This window comes from Vanellus vanellus (genome assembly GCF_965231255.1).
Source record: "Vanellus vanellus genome assembly, chromosome: 6".
Taxonomy (NCBI): Eukaryota; Metazoa; Chordata; class Aves; order Charadriiformes; family Charadriidae; genus Vanellus; species Vanellus vanellus.
The window spans coordinates 3,506,177-3,529,209 of record NC_138911.1 but is presented as its reverse complement, the minus strand read 5'-3'; the positions used below and the strand labels follow the sequence as shown (position 1 = coordinate 3,529,209).

The following is a 23,033-nucleotide window of genomic DNA, read 5'->3' as shown; positions in this document are numbered from 1 at the left end:
CGGTGGCAACCTGTGGGTAGGGCCACACGTGCACCAGTACTCTAGGTGCTGTGAGCCCACAAAGCTACTCTGAAATCACACCTTCCTAAGGTCCACGTCTTAGGGTTTATCTCCGATCTTAAAATTATAATTGGATGTCTCCCTGAGGCTGAAACAAATTTCTGTCCCTGGCCATAACTTTTTGTTACAATTTTGGGAAACCTGGCAGTGATAAATTTACATTTGTTCTTTGTTTACAAGCATTGTGAACAAATAAGTTAATTATGAAAAATTTTATATATGTCTGTTTGCCTGTTTATTCTGGTTCTAGTCGTAGGAGCATTAAGCACGCTGCAGCTATACTTGTCCAGTTAAAAAACCCCCACCTGTGCTATATATTTATAGAGCCTATACAACTTTAGAGAGAAATAGCTCTTGCTCAGAGTGAGGGCACTGGACGTTCCCAGCTCCTCTATGGCCTTCCCCTTTCTAGGAACAGGAAAAAGAGCATCACACAGTGGAAAATTAAGAAGTCTGTCTTGGGGTCTGGCTTTCTGTTTTATATGGCCCTCAGCTGGACAAACTCCCTTTGCCGTCAAGTGTGTAAGACCAAACCTGAATATTGTCACTCCCATTACATATCCTTTCCTAATCCTTGGAAGAGGGTGAGCCATGAGTAAAACTGAAAGTGCAGATTTGACACTATGTGTGTGTGTGTGTGTGTGTGTGTGTGTGTACAAGTGCATATATGTTAGTAATTATAAATAAAAGTTGTGCAGAAGAATCTTCCCACAAGGCACTTCATATTTCTATGTGTTTGTATGAATATAATCATTAATTGCAAAAAGAGACAGTGTCTCAAATCAAACAGGTAATCCTGCAATGTCTGGCACTAATGTAGTCCTACTTCATGGAGAGAGCGCGAGCAGCACTCATTAAAGCCAAGAAAAAGGCAATCAGGTTCCATTTGTAACGTTAACATCCAGCAACATAAATGCCAGAAGTGGTTTGTGTCTCTGACCATTAATATTAGATGCTGCGCAAAAAGCTGCCGTTGTTAATAACCACACAAATAGTACGAGTGGGAATACTAGTGCGTGGCAGATGCAAGCGTGCGTATCTGTTACCCAGCTCATGAAGCTGGGCTTTGCTGGACGAGTTCCAGCTTTGGCAGGGTGAACTTTAGCTGAGTAAGAAATCCAGGCTGTCATTCGCGAAGTAGCTGGCATAGGTGCAAAGACTCCCCGGTCTTTGGGAGAGTGAAATAGCATTTTTTTTTTTTTGTCTTTCATTGCAGGATGCGTTCCCTTCTAAAGAGTTAAAATCAATACCAGGGTGCCATACGTTGTAAACGTTTATCATTTATTATGCATTTAAATGTGCACAGCACATACACCACAGTCTTGAACAGCACCTGTATAAAACTACAGACAGATTCTGGTAAATGGTGAAAGCTCATACCATGTAACATTGTTATCGAGGTTTTATCACAATATTTCAAAGTTACAACAACTACCTCCAAGCAGATCTTGTGTGAGGCCGTCGGTTGTGGATTTAATGGAGTGAAAAGTGACAAAGAAGAACGATTCCCAGAGAAAATCTTTGTGATCTGATTTTGCTATCTGAAATCTGGAACAAAACCATCCGTTGTCAGAGGTAGTGGTGATAATTACACAATGATTACTCACAGATAGAAAACATAGAAAGTACAGAAATCCCCCAAATTATAGAAAAAAAAAATTTAAATCCTTAGGCATGACATTTCCTAGGCGCTCTCTCTTCATTTGCCTTCCTTTTTATTAATTGTGATTTTTGCTTTGACAGCAGCTGGCTTAAGATCTGGTCCTGGTCTGCTCTGGTCTTCCTGAACTTTGGTGAGTAGATATTGTCTTCAAGGTCATGTGTAAGTAGGAGATATAGGGAAGTCTATACCATTACAAAGGAACAAAGGCTTTTGTGTAGGAATGTAAAGAGAAAGGAGAAAAAAAGCCACTCGGATTTGCATGTAGTCAGAAATAACTAGTTTAGACTGGAAGATGATCTGTAAACATCCTCTAAAGTCATCAAACATTGTGGTTAGTCCTGGTTCCCACTTAACACATTGATGCCCCAAAGACGATGTATATTTTAAAGAAAAGAACGAAAGAGAAAAGGACAAACGGATCATTTTAGTGATTCCCCCATAATCAAACCTGTCTTTTCCTTCATCACATTAGAGACACGAGTTACACTTGCAAAATATATAAAGAAAAATATAGGGTTACTCGATGACGATACAGTACTGCAGCCTGACAGCTGTCTGCAAATATTTTCACCATGATTATCCTTACTAAAAGTAAACCACTGGGTAAAGATAGCTCAAATGTGACAAGGCTCAAATAGGATGCAACCAACTCTATCCTGAATACTTTTGGCTACATATGGAAAAAAAGAGACATTTGGGATTACGATTGTTCCCCCAGGCCCTCCTGCAGAACTGTTAAGACCAAGCAGAAAAGTGTGTACCTTCCTTCCATGCAGATTTTGTTAAGAGACTGGCTTTGAGAGTTAGTGAGGTAGAAATTAATCAACTTAATGTCAGGGAATGAGACAGAAAAAAGCAGCATATTTCTCCTTCCAAATACTGCAGCAAAAATAATAAATACTACAAAACAACCTCAATTCCTTGTAATCAATCTAAATTCTCCCTGTGGAGCTTGTGTTTTCTGCAAACCAGCAAATGCTCTCGCCTTCTAAAAACTTATGAGTATTACAGAGTTCTGAGAACTTTGAAAAATGAACGTAGTCTCCAAATATGAAAAGGAATTAGATTTGAATAAAATATAATTCATTCACGGTAGCGTGTTTCACAGTGCGCTCATTGGGGGAGGGACAGACACTTTTTTTTTTCCAGCCTAATGCCACGCAATTGTATATCAAATATAAGCTTCCATGCAGAGCCACAAAAGATCATATGCTCGTGTTTATCTAAATAGAAGAAAACCCACTCTGATCCTGCTGAGTTTATGTAGGTGTTTAAGCCTCTCTACCGCCTGGCAGCTCTAAGAAGACGGACTGCAGAAAAGTTCAAAGTTCAGCACTGGCAGATCTAAAAACAGATTTGTGGGGTAGCTCTTCAGCACCGCGCTTTCTGTACCGAGGTAAATCGATACTGTTCCAACTAAATAGCAGCGCCGCACAAAGGAGGTCAGGCATTGTGTGTGGCTCCGTGCTGGCATCCCACCCAGGCACCTCCACCACCACTCCTTCTTGGAGGCCAAGAACTTCTTTGGGAGTCACGGGGGAGTTTGGAAAACACGCAGAGGAGAACAAAGCTACCATAACAAACAAACAAACAAACACACACGTGTACAACGATAGACACCGTACAACACACAAACAGTGCAAAACATCGTAATAGAGGAATTGAATTTCACCCGGTTTAGGACACAGAGTAGCAGCACACCTGTGATAACTTTGAAATGAATTAAATAAACCACAAAGCAGAAGTCTTCTACTGTTGCACCACGAAATGAAATACCTTGGGTTGAAGGTTTGTTTTGTTTTCAGAAATTAAAAAAAAAAATATCGGAACTATAAATAAATTTTGTGGCAATATATACAGATTTAAATAATTAACTTAAATATCTTACACCTACTCTTGCATAAAACTCTCCAGTAAAAGTGCACCATGTTTCTTTTCCGCAAACGTGTTCTGCATCTTCCCCTGTGCTGAGGTAGGTCTGAAGGGAGATGTCTCAGATTCTAGGAAGAAAATGTGTCACTGTCATTGTGGGAGATACTTTATTGCCTTTCTTTGTTCTTCCATTTTTGCTCAGGGCTATGTACATCCCGGGATAAATCCTGGATTCATAAGCATTGTAGTTGTTTGGCAGGAGAATCTCTTTGAATTTGCACTCGTCATTGAAATGGGTCTGAAATGAGAAGGGAAGAATGAGAGAGAAGGAATTTTAAACATCAGGTGTGGAAATATTCTTGCTACCAGGTGTAGAAGGTGCGCTCTGAGGAAATGTGCAGCTGACTCCCCCTCCCCTTAGTAATCTTTTGAAGTGGTCGCCCAAAGGAAGCTTCAAACAGGACTCGGGAGTCAGAGGATCATTAAGGATGCTGCGTCCAGGCCAGGCATGTACACCTAAAGGTGGGAAGGACACCCATGGCCACGTCTGCACTCTGGAGGGAGAGGGACACATTTTAACAGAGCTAAATTGCAGTGGGGTGAGGCCCAAGCCCAATTCTGCTGCCCTGCTCACCTCATTGCTCAGGGGTTGTCCTACCAGCAATAAATTGCCTGAGAGGCTTCAGAAAAATCTGAATGCTGGCAGTTTCTCACGTCACTTGAGGAGAAAAAGGCATTTTAAAGACACTCGGTGTGGACAACACTTTCTGCTTCTTTAGTTTTAAAATCGAAGGAAGGGTTTGGGTTCACTTATGTTAATGACTGAGGAAAACAGAGCTGACAAAAGGCACACTTCCAGTGAAAAGGTTTCGTTTGCAAGTAAGTCCAAAGAGGGACAGGTGTTACAAGTGTGTTGCTATCTGGAGAGTAACAAATGAACTCATCTCTTAGTATTGGGCAAAAGCCCGGGGTTTTGTAAGAGAGGTCTCAGCCTGCCAAGATGAACACTGCGCTGGTAATTACTTTATCCAGGACACAAAGCATCAGTCTTCATAAGAAATGATGCAAAGGGAGCTCTCGCACTTTGGTGACTGATTCTGCCTGGCTTTTATATGTCAAAATCCTCTGTAACAGGACTGATGCCCCAGAAAACAATTCTGGATGCTTCGTGTCTTCATGTGAAAGTGCCCTGGTTAACTTTGACACAGTTTGCCTTTGATGTAGTTTGGCTCTTCCCCGGCCCAAGTTTCTTCAAAGCATAGTTGAGAAACATGAAATAGAAAAGGCATGGATAAGGAAGGAGACTCGGGAACGTGGTTTTGAAATTATGCTGATCACAGTAACTTATACAGAGGTTAACTCAAAAGCAGGAGGACAGCTCAACATGGGTGAAGATATGCACTTTTATTGTCCACCCCAAGTGTATTTTATAAGATGCCTCTATCTCTTCCAAAGATTCAATGTGGAAAAAAAAAAAACCAAACAAAAATCTGTATTGTCTCCTAATAGAGCTGCTGCCTTAAAAATGTAAGACCAAACCTTGAGGATGCTGAACTGTCATCAAAACAGACCCTCTGATCAAGAGCATTAACAAAGAGTGATCCATGGTTATGTGACAGGCACTGATTCATCTCATCATAAAGGATTATTTGTGGGGGCCTGGCTGATCACAAGTTCAAGTGCACTCTGAGAGACAGAGTGAGAGATTGCCATACCTGCTTAAGGTTGTTTGTACTTAAATACAAGAAGGATATGGACTAAGGCTAGCTTGAGGTCTTGCCACACAAATGACTACTCTGTTGGTCTGTGTGGTAGGCAAGATGAGTAGCCATGGTTGGGTGACTAGTTTTTATGGGGGAACCAAGGAAGTGTAATGCAAAAGAGTGGGTTTTATTTCAAAAGCTCGGTAAACAGCATACGTGGGCAGCACACCTTCTGTTGGCAAGGCAGCAAGGGCTGCTCTGCGTTGCCTGACTCAGGAGGGGCAAGGATGGGGCTTGGGCAGCTTCTAGCACCATGCACACCTCTCCCCCCAGCTGGCCATGGTCCCCTCCCCAGGCACATAATGGGTGGCTACTTACAGATCCATAGAGTTTGCCTTTACTATTCATGGCCACGAAGAGTCTGCTTCTAACACCAAATATGCTCACCACTCCTCTTTCCACAGGGGAGATTTCCAGCAGACCTACAGATGAGACACAGGAATTAGGGGGACAGAGGGCTGTGCCCTGACGGAGTGTGTGGTGTCAGTGCTGCGCTCACCCAAAGGCTCCCATCCCCAGCGTGGTGTGGATCCCCATGCCCCAGCACTGCTGTGGGTGGCCTCAGAACCCCAGCCTCGTGCTGCCCCATGCCCCATGCCCTCTCTTCTTTTAGCTAAGTATCTATTTTTACTTCGCCCCCAGGCATCCTTCTGTGTAGCCGAGGTTAAAATAAGCCAGAGTGTGCTTGGGGCGAATGAAACATTTGTCATCATGCAGCTTATATCCCCCCCCCCCCCCCCCCCGGATCTTATTGTTTCAGTTGGATATCAGAGTCATGGGGCCACGGGGTTAAGTCCCCAGCAGATGCTTTTCAAGTTTGGGGGAGAGCTGGGCTCTCCCCGGCCCCTGCTCAGAGTGGGCGGCTCACTGACTTCGGCCTCTCCAGATGTTGAGGCAACCCCGACACCTGATGCCTGCCGGCGGCAAGGGGGACAACACGGCTCCGAGCGCCGCCGCCGACCTCCGCCGGAGCGCTCGATGAGCTGCGCCGCCGCCCCTTCTACCCCCGCCGCCCGCCGCCCTCGGGGGAGCCGAGGCGGGCAGCACCGCGGTGCCGTGGGCGGGCGGACTTTTTAGGGGAGTTAGAGGTCTGCCATGCACCCACCCTCCCTTTGGCGCATATCGCTCTCCGGGGCAGGTGAGGCGCTCCGCGCCCGCGGAACCGCCCTTAGGGGCGGTTCCGCGGGCGCGGAGCGCCTCACCTGCCCCGCCGCGGGGGTCGCCGCCGGCTTACTGTATCGATTCTCGCTGTGGATCCCGTCGATGCGGCCGTCGGGCAGGACCTGGATGTGGAAACCGATGCCCACGTTGCAGTAGAGGCGCCGCAAGCGTTTGATGCCCAGGAGGTAGTCGCCGTCGCGGGCGGCGTCGCGGCGTTCGGCCGGGAGGCGAGCGACGGAGCGGGCGAAGAGAGTCGCGTCCCAGCGGCGCTGGCGGGGCCCGGCGGGGAGGCGACCCGGGGGCGACCGGCCGCGTACCGCCCCCGGCCACAGTAGCCCCAGGAGCAGAGCCGGTAGCAGCGCGGCGGGGAGAGGCATCCCGCTTAGGGGCGCGTAGCCGCGGGCCGGCGGCCGGTCGCTCCGAAAATACGCTCGCCCCCCCAGCTCCCACTTTATACTGAGGTCAAAGGAGAGGAGAAAAAAAAGAAAACCAACAAAAAACCAAACCAAACCAAACCAAACAAAAAAACACCCAAAAAAAACGAGGCGAGGGGTGGGGGAGGAGGGAGGGAGCCCCGCGCTCAGTCCCCCGAGGATCTGCGGTTTCCCTGGGCTGGCTGCATGGAGAGGAAATCCCGGGAGCAAGAGCTTCTGAACTTGATCTCAACTCCAGGAGTCTTGTCTGAAGTGCTGATCTTCTTCTATAGCTGCTCAGCCATAGCGCTTTAGTCCTAGCCACGATATTTATATATCCATGTGCGTTGGTACCTATTACATCACCACCTACTGCTGTCTGCTGCAGCCCTCCGGTTTAGCTGAAAGTCAAATTATCACCCCTAGATGCTTAACAACTCCGAAGCGTCTTGAAAGGAAAGGGTGAGCAGCACTGGTGCTAAACAAGAGGGACAGCAGAAACTTTTAAAAAGAAAAGGTCATCTTTTGCGTTCATCACAGCAGCTGCCTCTTCTCTCTTTTTTCTCTTTTCTTCTTTTTCTTTTCCTCTTTTCTTTTCTTTTCTCTTTTCTTTTCTTTTCTTTTCTTTTCTTTTCTTTTCTTTTCTTTTCTTTTCTTTTCTTTTCTTTTCTTTTCTTTTCTTTTCTTTTCTTTTCTTTTCTTTTCTTTTCTTTTCTCTCTCCTTTCTTTCTTTCTTATTTCTCTCTCTCCTTTTTCTTTTTTCTTTCTTTCTCTTTCTTTCCTTCTTTCTTTCTCCTTTCTTTTTTCTCTTTCTTTCACTTTTCTTTCTCTTTTTCACTTTTCTTTCTCTTTTTCTCTTTCCTAAGTGCTTACAAATGCTAATGCAGGACACAAAAATCAAAGAATGCTCAGCACACTTTCCACCCAACACAATGTATGACTTTGTGGAAATCTGTGGAATTTCGGCTTTTGCTGTATCCAAGCGACATGGTTTACAGTTTGCTGGATGCAGAAAAATTCCCTTCATTAAAAGCCAAAATAGTTGTTGCATGGGAGGTTTAAGAAATGAAAAATGAAAGAACTTGCAAAAAAAAAATAAATTAACAAAGGGTCAAGGCTTTAATAAATGCAAAAACATTTAAAGAGGCAGCATGTTCTCAAAAGTGGTAATAATGTTTTTGATTCTAAATATCCCTTTAAGAAACGAGAAAGCACAGCATTGCTCTGGAGTACAAGATGCATGGAGCTCCCTCTTGGTCACTGTACTGATAAGGGCTGTAGTGACCTGAGTTTATTCCTGAGCTTTAGAGGCTGCCCATTCATGCAAGTGTTGCCATGCTTTTTAATTGTATGATTATTTTCTAATCTTTGCTATGCATGCACTCACTTAGCTGTTGCTGTGGTGCCTCAATGATGCAGTTGTTCTTAGGTAATCACTTCATTTGGTTTAAGTTCATGAAAACAAAGCTCAGTATTTAAAAGCAAGAGACGTTTTGACCCCATCAGTCTGGAATTACTTTGTTTAGAGCAAATCCCATATGTTTTGTCACCTCCCTTAGCTTAAGCCTTGGCCCTCAACAGGTTTTCAGAACCAACAGGTGAGGAGACATTAGGACAATTTTGGAAGGTCCTGAATTAATACAAAAGTGTGTGTGTGTGGGAAGTGGTTTGTGACTCAAGCCCTTTATAGCCTGAGGATAATTTAGTCTTTCACGCCAGTAAAGCTCTCCTGCTGTTCCAGCAAAGGATGCGAGAGAAAAGAGAATTGCCCCAAGCCAGATGACAGCTCACCTAGGTGCGAAAATCTCTGACCTTCGCTAAACCTAAGCAAACTTAGATGATGTGCTTTTATTTCTTCTTGTGAGGTGCATATACACAGTGTGTGTGTGTGTCTTTCTCCTACTGCACCTCTCAGGATGGAGAAGAGACTGCTGCTGCTTTGTGGGTGATTGCAGGCTGGTGCTCTGAAGGTAAAAGACTCCTGGGTGTAGTTTTGTCAAACAAATTCATTTCTGTGTATGTGTTTAAAGGCGGCAGAATTTAGATTTTCCTCTGTGGAGGTTTGTGGGCTGGTAAATCCATTGAGGTCAAATGCACGGACATTTACTACATTTCTGCTTGCAGCAGGTCCATCCAGACCCCTCTTACACCTGACAAGCCCAGTGGATCAGTTCTGGAGGAAAGAGCTGTGCGTCAGGCAAAAGCCAGCTGCTCACGGGTTTGGAAACTGCCCTGCTCTGCAGGGGCTGCGCTGGACACCTTGTCCTTCCCCAATGGCCTTAGACCAGTGTGATCCCACCTCGCTTCCAAATCGGAATTATTTGCTGTTAGCAAACAGCAGTGGATGAATTTGGGATTAAGTTTATTTACCCTCTGAAGGATAAGGCCAAGGAGTGGTTCTTCTGCCAACACACTCACCCGGCAGCTCCCCTCCTGGGGCAGAAGTATAGTCCCACGCCCACAGCTAACGGGTCAGGGCCAGGGCTGCTCGCTCTTACTGACAGCGTCTGTCCCTGACCCAAAAAAGCAAGAACTCTGAGGCCTTAGCCCTGTGAATGTGAAAGCACGTTAGAACTTGGAGGTAGGGATATGCCCTGGAGGCCCAGCAGGCTGCGGTACCTTCATCCTTTTGGGATGTATCGAAACGGGTCTGAAAATGCCCTGACAGGTTCTGAGTCCATATGTTTGCGAGATTGGGTCCTAAATGACTACACAGAGCATCCAGAACATCAAATTATGTTGTCACAATATCACTGATTAATAAGGAACACTTCTACAAGTTCATTCTTAAACTTGTTTCAGAATTAAATGGCACTCTTTCCATAAAGGCTTCAAATGAACCTTTCTGGGAGGAAAAGCAACAAGTTTTCAACTAAGACTGAAACTATGAGGTTCAGGTTTGCTTTCAAATTTCATATATCCATGTGTGTGTGAGCTTGTGCACAGTCTACGTATGAAACACTGATGCTTCAAAGCCCTCTGGTCGCCGAGTTGTTAGTACCTGTGACAAAACCACAGGGGTGAAAGCAAAGCAGAACTGCAGCATTTCCAATTTGCACCAGGTGGAAACCGCTGACGTCTGGGGTCTTTATGCTGCAACACAGACACTGTCAGTTGGAAATTATTGTCACAGGAAACCATTAAAGCAGCATATTCCTCATGGAAGCCAATGAAACTGTATCGTCTCCAAGGCAGAGCCAGGAACTGACCCTCCAACATGCCATCAGCTTTCGTGCAGTGCAGGGGAGTTGGGTGTCTCCAGATCATCCCGAATTAATTATTCTGAATCTTCCATATCATGCCATGCTCCACTGCTGTGTGCTCCCTACGCCTTGTGTCACAGTCTTTCACAGCAATAATTTAAATATTAAAACAGGTAAAATGTCTTCATCTTTGTATTGGCTCTGTTCCCTAAGAAGCATATGGGTATGTCACAGTTCAGACAGCTCCGCTTTCCAAATTCCTCTAGGCTTAAAGTATAAAAAAGAAGAAAGGATTCACAGAATTCAGGTCCACACCCAGGTTCAAGCCCCATATCATGTATTCTGAAGGAAAAAGGGAAAAGATGAAGGAATCTGGAATATCTTTACAACCTTCATGGAAATTTTTCTGCAATTGCACTGGCACAGCGCTCATCCGAACTTGGCTCTGTGTCGCTAGCTCTAAAGGGGTCTAGGTCCATGATTTAAAAATCAATTTACATATTTATTAACCCCAGTAAATAGATGTAAATGACCCTGAAAGATATTGCTCATGAGCTTTTCTGTTGAAGGCAAATATTGTACTGAGATCCTTTGATCTGGAAGGATGGGGAGTGGACTGGAAGGGGCATGGAGAAGTATATTGTTAGGAAAAAAATCCCTTTCACCATGTTTGCATGCTATGAAGACATGGTAAAAAAGCAAGCCCGCACCCCAGCTCCCCCTTTGTGCACGCCCCTTTTAATTATGATTATTTTGGAAGACAACTACCCGGTGATCTGCAGAAGCGACTCGCCTGAGAAAGCTTTCTCACGTTCACGTCTGGCTGCCTCTCTGTGTGACCAGAGGCAGTGGTCCCGGGAGAGGAGGACGGCTGGAATGCAGCGCGGTGCTGGGGGCCCAAGCCCCGAATGGCCAGGGTCGCTGGGAGACCTTCGCCATCCAGGCCTCTGCTTGCTGCCTGCATAACACGCATACCCACACACAAGCTAGAGAGTCATATGCACGCTTTCTTTTTTTTTTCCTTTTTTTTTTTTTTTCTGTTTGCAGCTGGTCTATTTGATCTCTGTGTGCCTGGGCTGTTTGCTGTTGTAAGCGTCTTGCCATGATCAAAACCTTATTATCTCGAGTGATGTTATAGTGTTATATATTGGAAAAGGGCAGTGGAGTGTAGCAGCAGGCAGCTACAATACCAGGCAGATAACAAAGGCACCAATAACGTCTCTCCAGTGTATTTGGATTGATTCAGTGAGAGAACTGAACATCACTTTGCTTGTGATGGACATGGACTTTTTCATCCGCTACTCCCTCTGCTGCTGTTGAATTTGCGCAGTCGTACATCCCTGTGTATCTCTGTATAAAGCAGAGATCAGAGAGGATATGACGGCGTCCATCTGTGTGGCTGCTGTAGGTCTTCAGTGCCTTAGATATTGCAATTCACACTTCCAGCTTGTGACCGTGCTGCTTATACGCACCCGCTGCTGCAGGGATGGGCGCCAAGGAGCTCCAACTAGAAGATGAAGCCACAGGCATTTGACTTTCTGTGAACTACATTTAGAGTCTTAGCAGCCTTTTTCTCAGCTTCTGTGCTTGATTTGTTTGCTTTATTGCTTTTTGAACTGTAAGGATGCTGTTCCTACAACATCAGCTCAAAGGTGAGGTGGTGGTGTGGTGATAAAGACACTCTGGGAGACACGAGGTTGCTCTTGAACCAAAGCAACCTGACGTACTCATGACAAGCCATTTCCTTGTCCTGCTGGTCCTTGTCATTGACTGACGTATGAACAGCTCTCAGGAGAAGAAACACGTCTGGACAAGCTATTGTACCCTCTGCTTCTCACCCTGTTTCTGCAGGCTGCAGCTTTGCTCCACGCTTTTCTTTCACTGTGCGTTCCCCACAGCAAAAATTGCCAACCCTACAGTCACTACTGCTCCATATTTCCAGCAGTTTTCTTAGCTCCATTGGCGTTTGCTCTGTTATCAGCTGCTTTTGCTGCACATGCTTCCTGTTGTCCACTACCGTCTCCCTTTTTCTGTAGCTGTTCTACTCTCTTCTCCATCCTCAGGACAAGATGACAGGCTTACAGAAACAAATGTCCTTCATGGAAGTTACATTCATCGTAAAAGATGACTAAACACCACTAAGACCTTAACTGCAGGGCTGAAGGATGTGTCCTACCTGGTGGATCTTCTGCAGTCACCTTTATGGTGCCGTTGCTTACTTGAACATGTGAACTATGGCTGGCATGAAAATGAGCTTTGGGCAGCAATGTCATGAGAACCAGCTAAGGAGGAACTCTTAGCAGCCTTAAGTGGGATTTCTCTCTGTTGTTGTGATTTGTATCAGTTCCTGAAGCCTGAGATGCTTTTCTGTGGGGTGGTGGGATGAGTGGAGACCATGGAGGATCTGAGGATGCCTCAGTAGTATCACTGGAGTTTGCATTATTGAAGAGCAGGACTCAGTGGGATGGGACAATGGACATGTCCTGGGAAGTCATCAGTCAAGCCAGATCATTTTTGAGGGCAATCGTGTCCTGGCATCTTGTCATAGCCTCACAGCCCTTATCTTCATGGAGTTTGAACCAAAGTTTGGAGAGGAAGTCTGCTAAGAACCTAGATGGAGAAATACGTGCAGAGGGCTGCAGTTATTAATGTAGGTCTTTTTTAGAAAACTTAGTTCCCAGTCAGGCTCATTCTTATGCTAAAACTCACATGCTTATACTTTCATATGCACTGCTGAGATTTCTACATATGCTATTTTGTTCTTCCTCGTCCTGTATTCTTTTTACTTATTGAAATTATAAACACTTTTAAACTAAAAATATACATTTTTTCCTTTTGTCAGATTATGGCACACATACTTTTGCTGACATATTACTTGACGCTCTGCCAAACAAAACCGGTAAAAGGACACATAACAGAAAATGAGTTTTGAGAATCAGGGTAAGTGTTTGTTAAGCTTATTTTTATTATTATTATTGTGGGAAATAGTAGCTTAAGTTAACTTTTTGTGTGAGAATGTTTTAGCTGACTTTGAATGTAGCATAATTGGTTTACACTGGTCTGTTCAACATGTGGCCTCTCTTGTATGAATCATTTTTTACCGGTGGCTAATGTGAAGAAAACTGGCTGTTGTAAGCAAATGACGTGTATTGCTGAATTTTTAAAACTTCCCAGCAAAGCACCACTTAAAATCTGTCAGAACATATATGGACATAGCTGTACAATGCATAACTTCTCCGAGCATGTAGGAGACTAGCTTTTCCAGTTGACCTTTAGTGTCACAACAGTGAAACAAACGGATGTCTCTTTTCCTTATTTACTCTCAGACTTTCCATGGTGCTCATCACTGCAAGGTCTGAGCCCTCCGAGGAGGTAGTGAGCGTATCCTCAGAATACCTCCATGAGCTGGGTGTTGCTCTTCTCCTTCCCAGCCCATTGCTCACCATGGCAGTGAGGAGCAGCTACACTGCTGTCAGGTGGGAGGACTTCACGTATGTCTGGGGCAGCAGAGGAGGAATCAAGACCAGGTTCTGGAAGATCTGCGTGATCTGTTGAGGTTGATAAACTACTGTGGTAGAAGTTCTCAAAGCCTGATCTAGGCAAGTTGCTTTCCCAACCTGGCACAGCGTGCAGAGAACCTACAATGCTGATTTTAACCCCAAGGACAGGACAGCTACATGGGTCCAGCAGGACCATGGCACTCCCCTGCACCAGGAAACACAGCTGGGCTCCTTTGATTTTTGACAAGCTCTGTACCTTACGGGCTGTGTGGGGCAGGGACCAGAACACAGACACCCTGAAACCTCTCCAAATACTCTTCTTTCCTAATAACCACCAGTGGTATTGGCAATGGCTAAAACTTTATCTTGCACTCTGGCACACAAAGGACCCTGAAAACTGTTATAAAAACACAGTTTAAGAGAGAGTTTGCTCAGAAAATTATTCAGTTCAGCACTACATTACTCCTGATGAAGTCAGCCTGGAGACAGAGAACAGCCAGAATCAACTGCACAGTTTGCTGGGTGAGTTTTTGAAAAGTAAACTGTGAAGATAACAGATAACAGCTGGTACACAGATAACCGATCTAGAGCTTGAAGACCAACCAGCATGGAGGTTACCCATCAAATTCTGTGTTGCTGGAAGGTAGTGACAGAAGTAATAATTAGGTAAAACTTAACTTCTTCCCCTTCAAGGCGTTTGGAAACAAAAGGTAAGAAGCCAGAAATATACCTAAGAAACATATTGCATAAGTGTGTAAAACAGGTTATCTGTCAACAGATGCATCAGTCATCTGTCATCAGACATGTCCAGAGGATTTGTCTTAGATTTTGGCACATTCATTATTCACTCTTTCAGGCCTCATAGATTACAATGGGAGCCAGTTCTCACTCCAAGTTTGGATCACACAAGATATAAGTAAATAAGTTTTGGATGAATGATCCTTGCCCAGAAAAATCCCCTTGACACCAAGAAACCTGCAGAGACGACATACTGCGCTGCATGATTTTTGACTCAATCACTTAATTCCTCTTGTCATTCAAGGCCCAGAGCAACTTCATTCTAGTCAACCATTTTAATATTACCTGTTTCTCCATCTTTCTCACTTCACTAATAAAGCTACAAGAGCTGCAGTAACATCAACATTACAGGAACTAATACACGCAGGTTAAAAAATAAAGCAAAAGAAAAAGAGAGACACTACTTATCTCCTTTTGGACAATTTCTGGTGCGATAGTCCTGCTCTGAGAGTAGATTTCTCACAGGGTCTACTTTTGTTCCTGCAGATGAAAGGAAGAACAGGATTGGATTCCAGGGCAGTTTGTTCAATGAAACCACACAGTCTCCTTAGGTCTCAGCAATGAACATTCGGTTTATGATTTCTTCTTCCATTTCAAAATATGCTTATATTTGGACTAAGAGAATGTGGAGAATCCATACTGTTAATGTGCTCCGCAAGAAGAGATCCCCAGGAAATTAGCTTGGAAACTTACTTTGCTTAGGACTGCTTTTTGGTTTTAAGATGTGGAATGAGTTCAATGCAAACTTGAAATGCCCATTTTAAAGATTGCCTTGAGAAAAAAAAAACAGGCTTAAACCAGACAGACAACAACAGAATGAAAACTTTGGTAATCCTAATAGTTTCCTAGGACTAACCCATCATTCCCTCCATCGGTGGATTGGAAGCCACTTGGAACTCAGCCAGGTCTCCTTCCTGCATAGGTGTGTCCTGCAAATGTTGAGTGTGGTCATCTAAAACCTGTTAGCTGTCACATGCAAGCAGAACGCGTCCCACAACTCCAACATTTTCACTTTGCTAGTACCCAGCTGGAATAACGGGTAAATTATTGCATGAAAGATACTGAGCTAAACTCTATTGTCGCTCATGTAACTTCCTGAGATAATAGGAAAAAATGAAAGCAGCTGAGCCTACAGAAAGGCTGATCCCTACTAGAGATATTGTTTTTATGTTCAGAGCACACCCATTCGGAATGGTTATTTCGATATGAATCTCCACGTACATTATTATTTATGTTAATGGGAACAGAGGATGTACACGCGAGCTGTTGGAATCAGGACACTGGGATGGGAATGATACATAACGAAGGGAAAACTCCCTGCCCAGGGAATTCAGACAGTGCTGTGCAGTCACTGCTATGCTATTTGCCATGTGCTATATACAGTCACAAAATATTCCACTCAGTCAGAGACATGGCCAGAAAAAGCCCTGAGAACCCCAAAGTCTTACAGTCTTATAATAACCACTGAAGCACACCCTCTGCCACAAAAGGAGCACAGCAGAGCTCCCGTTGACCGGCACGGGACAAGCTGCATGCAATTTATTCCAGTATGTAAAGAACCAGGCAAAATCAGAGGGATTGGCTTCAGTACATCCGTGGCCTTTTAGCATTGTTCTGAAGCTGCGAAGCAAACATTTTTGGCAAGTTTAATGAAATTTCATAATGCCAGAATGAGGTATTATAAAATTATCCGGAGTCTTCAGAATATGCATTTATTTCAAGGGATACAAAAAATCTAGATTTGGGTACCAGTACTTGGGTAAAAAAGGAACCTGTCATTAAAAAAAAAAAACAAACCAAAAAACTTTCAAAATTAATCTTTGTTCTTCTCCCCCCTTCTTCCACTTTTTAATTTGCAAATTTATATTCCTGAGAGTTGGTGGGCCAGCATACTAGGAGGCTACTTGTCACTTGAAGTTCAGATGCAGGAACTCAGAAAAATAAAAGGCATTGGAGTCTTTATGAGTCCTTCTTGGATTGGAAGACAAAGGAACGTAATGATGATACAATAGTCCTCGCTGTAAGATGCTATTCCTATTGTCCACAACACTGTACATATTATCATTCCCATTATTTTTTTTTTGACAAAAAAAAAAAAAGAAATCAGTCTATGGCTTCAGTTACGATCAAACCATGAACAGGACAAAACAGCAAATACAATAAGCTGCTGACTGACTTGCGTTCCAAAATGCCCAGGCAGCTGCTAGTTTTCAATAGTATTTCTACATGCTGTAATTACAAATTACTGCAGTTAGGTCATTTTCATTTGGCCTTTATTGGCCAACACCAGCATAGCAACCTGGATGAACGGGACCTATCTATTTGTCAATTGGTTTTCAGAAAAGGATGGGGCAGGTCATGTCTTGTCCCACACAAGAAGAGCAGCTGAGGAAGGAGGGAAGTTGAAGCTGGTCAAGACATTACATCAGGATTAGATCACCGTGTCAAACCAGAGCCCCCTTTGGAGAGATCAGACCAGTCCGGAAGATGCTGTCATCCGAGGGATCCCAGGGAAGGCGGGCTTCTGTTGGTGCTGACTCTGCCCCGCACTAAGAGGGTAGGTGGAAAGCCTGGCTCGGTAGTCTTTTTCGTGGAGCGCTGGACTGTGAGCCCCATAAAAATCCCACTGGCTGTCCACTGGAAGGTGTTGGAGGGAGCAAGAGCCAGAGAGACCTAAAAGCTACCCTGTTTGTTTGCCTGGAAGTCCCCACTGAACAGGATTTAGTGCTTTCTGTAGGCTCAGCTGCTTTTGCTTTTTCCCATTATCTCAGGAAATTACATGGAAATGAGTGAGAACAGAGTTTAGCTCAGCATCTTTCATGTAATAATTTACCCATTATTCCAAAATGATTTAGTAAGAATGTTATTTTTGGTGGTAGTGACAGTTTTCACTATCAGTATTTGAAGAGGCAAGCAGTGTCATCCGTAACAAACGTGTTACACCTGCAGCCAGATCTCTTCTCCGTTCCCTCTAGAACTCTTCGGCTCTTTCTGCCTGAGGAAGGCATTTTCCTCAGGCCACTGCTGGGGAATTGGGAGGACGAAGGAGATGAGGGAGAAGAATTGTGCGGGCAAGGGGTCTCCCACCTTAGATCTTCGCAAAGCTTAGAAAGTTTCTCTCCCCTCCTCCCTCTGTCACCACAGTAGTTTATCTAAATTGCAGCAGGAAAATTACCATGTGTAAATAAAAAAGCTACCCCAAAACTGCCTCCTGCAGCAGCTTTAGAGCAAGGGCAATCATAATTCAGAATCATGGGAACAAACCTCCTACACTCTTGTCGTTTATTATTTAACAGCAGCAAATTGCCATTATTTTTTACTAAGCCTGAGGGATGCTTTGCAACCTATTCTCATGCTTCCTGATGCTTTCAACTCAAAATGAACACAGGCCGCAGAATTAGCTCCCAAATACATCGGTTCATGATTTGATGGTGTTGGCGAAGTGGCTTCAGGAACTCTTCCCTTTTGGGGCTGCAATGTTTTGTGCCATACACCCTGCTGTGATGCTACTGCTCCTTCAGGGGGTTCAGCACTTCCATGGCCAACACCATACTCATTGATGACAAAGTTGCATATTACTATAAACTATATAAGCTTCTGTGATGATTTGGGATAAGGGAAACGGAACACCTTTGCTCATGGACTAATCCAATGTTGCTGGAGGAACCTCAGCAGAGAGCTTACAAGAAATCAGCCAGACGTGTTTAAACAGCAATTTGGAATTACCAAATACTAGCTAAATATATCTTGCTGTTGTTATAGTATAAATATAATCATTGCTATTATTAGTAGTAGCAATAGTTACTATTACTGGTTATTATTAGGCATAATTTTTACTGGTACCACTTAGGAATTCCTTTAGTCGACCAGAGCGCCATTGCAATATGCCCTGTAACACTGTTACCATGACAATTTTTCTCTGTTTGCCAGTGTGTTTTGGCTAGAGAGCCAGCTGTTGACTTGCTGTGCTCCAAGTTGCCGAGCAATAAATCCCAAACCAAATTCATGACCAGATTTCTGCTCCAAGTCTCAATCTTGTGACTTGCCCCGTAGGCTGCTTTGCAACTCCACCTGACTTCGTCAAGTCACTCTGCATAAACACCACCCTGACACCAAAAAAAGAGGCTCCTAAGTTAAATTTTTGAAAATATATGTTGCATACTCATTCGCACAGGTAAGCATAGGAGATGCTGCTGGTGAGGTTGACAATCCAGAAAGTATTTGTGAAAGGCTCTGGGGAAACAAGGGAAGATGAGAACGATTTCTTTGCAATACAAGAAAAAAAGCTTTTAGAAGCAGAGTGTATTAAAAAAAAAGGCATTTAACTAAGCAGGACAAGACAAACTTGGTGAAATAAAACTTGGTTTCTTAAAGATGAAGAGATCTCCCTGGCAGATTATCAGTCTTGAGAGGTCCACAAACTATTGGCCTAACTTTTGGCTTAAAGTTGAACGTACTAATGTCATTAATTTTTCCAAGATTATATGGTTATTTGACTTTTTTTCCTCCTTGTAACAACAGTGAAATTGGTCACTGCGCACAGAGAATGAATTTCACAGCAGGGTTCACTCACAAATGATGTTCCACTTAAAATTTTCATAGCCTTCTGGACACAGGTATGTGTCACGCACTGAGCAAAAAGCACATCAGAGATGTGTGGGGAGTCCTCAGCTGCTCACAAAGACCCCAGTGCTTTGGCTGCCCAAAGACTGCTGGGGTGATGCAACTCTCCTGTCGCCAGGCCTGCAAGCCATTAACATCTGAGGGCTGTTGGGTAAAGCCACGGTATGTGAGCTAATGGTCCCAAACCATTACCTACTGAGTGGAAAACCTTATCACAAAAGCACTATGGTTGTGATTTGCATCTCTCCAATGTGTGGGTTCAGTAACTTTTCCATCTGTCATTACCAGTAATCTCTCTCTGTAATCTCCCTAGTACCTGTGTGTCACCAATATCCCCACTATAGGTGTTGTGTTTTCTAATGGTCCACTTAGCACATTCAGAAGTCTTCCATGCTCACACTACTGTTTGATTATGTCTTTTAGGGTTAAGATCTGATCAGTGTATGTACACCCTCTTCTGAAGTTAAACTGACTTTCCTTAAGCCTACTATTCAACTGTGCCTGCTTTCTTGTTCACAGGCACTCAAGCAAACGTATTCTCAAACACAGCAAACAACCTAATGCCTCTTGAGTTTTATATTCCTTCCTGCCACCTCCTTTTCTTTTTCTTCAGCTTGCTGTAATCACATCCGAATACCAGGGACAAGTCCTTCCGCAGCTTTCAAAAGCGCTGGGAATACCTGATGCTGTCCCATGGGCGACACCTTTGTTGTCAGCGCAGTCAGGAGATGCTTCGGAACGGCTGTCTGTGTGTCACACTGTGGATCCAAGGAGCAATGACATCTGTGGGGCCACTGTACTCTCCTCGATGGCTTTCAGTCTTGATCCTTGCAGCTGTGCTTGGCACCCATGTTGATCAATCTTTTAAATGTCCCAACATAGATTACCAATGCTCTTTTCAACAGTTTTCCACTCTCCCTTCTAGCTTCTCACCTGCAGTCCTTAGTTTTCTTGTCTCTCTCTTCAATATGATAAACTTTTGAGAGATGAGCCATTCTGACACGTTCCTGACTCTGTCCGCGTGGAGGTGTGGGGCCATGTGAGGTTGTGACCTACCGCGCTTGTCACTCACCTTGCAAAGCACAGCTTCAGAGATATGTCTCTGAAAGGATCTATTTAGAAATACTGATGAATTAAAAGTGCACCTGGGACTTGGTATTAAGTCCTAATTTAACACATACCCAAACTTTATTCAGGCTAATCATAAAACTGATCTGTCTTTTCACACTAAACTCTTCATGTTAAGGGGATTTTGTCCTTTATCAGAGCTTATCTGATGAAACACTGATAAAGGTGTACCATGATACAGGCAGGGTAAATACTGCATTTAAAAGAAGATGAGCATTCAGACTTACCTGTTGTGATCAAATCGAAATAGTAAGCCTTAGTTTCCTCCTTTGGGCATCTTGGTGATAGATTGCCGAAAACTCTCTGCATCGCTGACAAAAAGCTCTCAAAACTTGCAGATGGAGTGGCAAATCTCTAGACAGAGGCTGAAATTAAGTTAGGTCTTGTTGAACCAAATGTCCAGTCACTTATTGCCAAATACGCCAGTGTTACTGGTACTACAAGAAAAATAAAACAATATTTGTTTTCCTTATTATCTTAATTCTCTTACATTTCTGTATTGTTCAAATGCTGTAAACATCACGACGTGAGGCATTACACAAATGTGCAGTATAAGACGCTGAGCAGCTCATTAGCTTTGTTAGTGCCCATGTAAAATAGCCATATTGTACATTTTTAACATAAAGTAGTAGTACTTGTGATAAAAGCAAAATCCATTATAAATACAAAATCACAAATCAAAAAACAGTCACAATAGTATTCATGCCTTGGTATTTTAGTGATCAAATCTGTATTTTAAAAAAAAAACAAACAAACAAACAAACAAAAAACCACCAACAAAAACCCCCACAAAACATTTCACTAATGAGGGACTGATATCATGTTTGGTAAAAATATCTCAGGATCATGAGGAAAATCTGTGACGTTTTATTTCTGCTAGAAATCGATGTAACGATTAGGGCGTCCAGCTCAGGTTCCAGGGAGACATCTTTCTTCCATTGCATTTTTCTCTGTTCCTTCTGTGCCAACTCTTATAAAACAAGATACCACAGGATTTAATTCTAAAAATCTAATATTACTGCCTTGTGGTGAACTGAATACTACAGATTCCTTCTTGATAATACTGTCTCATGGGATTCCTGTGTGGTAACAGAATCTCCTGGGATTCCTGCCTGGTAACCATATCTCACTGGACTTTGGTAGTATTTCTCCCATTGGATAACCCCAGCCCCACCAAATAAGCAGTCATAAACCTTGCACTCTCATTATTTTACATGACATTATTTTACTAATGTCAGATCCTGCACTGTTTAAATCAGTGGGGTATTTTTTTCCTTACTGATTTTCACCAAGTTAGAACCCGGGCTCCAAGAGAAAAGAATATTGTGGAACATTTTATTTGTTTTACAAGAACAACATGAATAAATACTTTAACAGTAGCAATAATGCCGTCTTCATTATTGAAGGGTGCAGTATCTGCTGCAAAGGGGTCCTGATATTTCAGTGAGCCTTTTGGGTATAATTGAAACAAGCAGAATCATAGGTGATTTATGGCTGTTGGTTTATCTCTTTTGGAAATATTTAGCTGTGATTCCTCTCACTGGCATGAAAAGAAAGAACCGTTACAACATCTCACTTTCAGAACTACAAAAAACTTTCTAGTCCATAATATTTCCTGGCTGGTTTAACTACATACTGTCATTCAACTCCTGCAGGACTTGCACTTAGTCTTTAACTATACATGGACTAGAAAGCTTTTTTACAGGAGAATTCTGCCCTGTGAGATTTCTAGGCTCAAAAATTTTGGCTTGAGCTTTCCTTTGTCTTATTTAGTGTTTCTAATGGACCACTTCTGAGAAAATGATGGGATCTTTATGGTTGGGGGATCACCGTTGAGCTGAGCCAGCTTTGTGATTTCATAGTGTTGTCATATTGCCATCATACACCTTGTGGAGAACCCAGCCTTAACAACATAGGTCAAATAAAATGGTCATGGGTCCTGCAAAGAATTATTTAGTAAGCTTTGTGTCACTAAGCTCTAGATGTACCAACAGACATCAGGCTGGGTCTTGACCACCGTCTTCCAGGGTGGCTTTAGCAGAGCTCTGACCAGCTGAAGCTCTGACTCAGTAAAAGAAGTAAAGTTGGCAACCCAGACGCTACTAGGGCTTGAACTATGAAGGCATCTGAAAAATATAAATGTAAGAGACAAAAGAAGGTAAGCAGGCAACACCTTCTACTAAAGCACCATATCTCCTGCCACGTGTTCAGACCAAAAAAAAGACAAAACACATACGCCTTTTTTTCTTTTCACAGCTGTCTTTCAGTCCAAATATAACACTCACCACTCCAAATCTTAGGGCTGTTCTGAACCCTTTTATGAATCCAGACCCTGCTTCAACACCAACCTTCCATTGATCTTGATCAAGTCATTAAACCTCACAGCTCTGGGAAATGTAAATATCTGTGATAACAATCCTACTTCGTGTTATTTTTTAGAGAATCAATAAAGTTTCTGCTGGTAAAAATATACGACTGACACGCTCGATACCAGATCTGCCAAGACACCTTTATTCCTAAACTGAATTGCCACGGTGTTTAGCTGCCTGAAGTACCATTGAAATTAGCAGGCCAATAAGCAAGTGAAAGGCATTCAGGAGCTTCAGCGGCTTTGGCCCTGGTTGGCACTTTGGTACCTTGTGCGATGACTAGAAGGGCTGTATGTTCTGGCTATTGCTATAGGGGGATGATAAACAGGAATGGTGTCAGATTAGGGTCTGCATCTCTGCTCTGTTGCCTTTTAGGGTACAACTTGCTGCTTGGACAATGAACTGAGAAAACTGCTTCGGAGACTTGGGGAAATATCCGCAGGCAGCCTGGACAACGAAAATGGGAAAAACAAAACACCT

At 43.5% G+C, this 23,033-nt stretch overlaps 1 protein-coding gene and 1 long non-coding RNA gene across 2 annotated transcripts; one reads left to right on the top strand and one right to left on the bottom strand.

Moving 5' to 3' along the window:
- Window positions 1-3,716: 3,716 nt before the first annotated feature.
- On the bottom strand, window positions 3,717-6,896 carry FGF4 (fibroblast growth factor 4; the record flags this gene model as incomplete). Its single annotated transcript, XM_082485406.1, has 3 exons — window positions 3,717-3,893; window positions 5,677-5,780; window positions 6,593-6,896. 3 exons carry the CDS (start codon window positions 6,894-6,896, stop codon window positions 3,717-3,719), a joined length of 585 nt encoding a protein of 194 aa, XP_082341532.1.
- Window positions 6,614-19,697, top strand: LOC309673589. The gene is made up of 3 exons (XR_014269327.1): window positions 6,614-6,704; window positions 12,978-13,075; window positions 19,670-19,697. It is a non-coding gene; the product is annotated as an uncharacterized lncRNA (long non-coding RNA).
- Window positions 19,698-23,033: the final 3,336 nt, after the last annotated feature.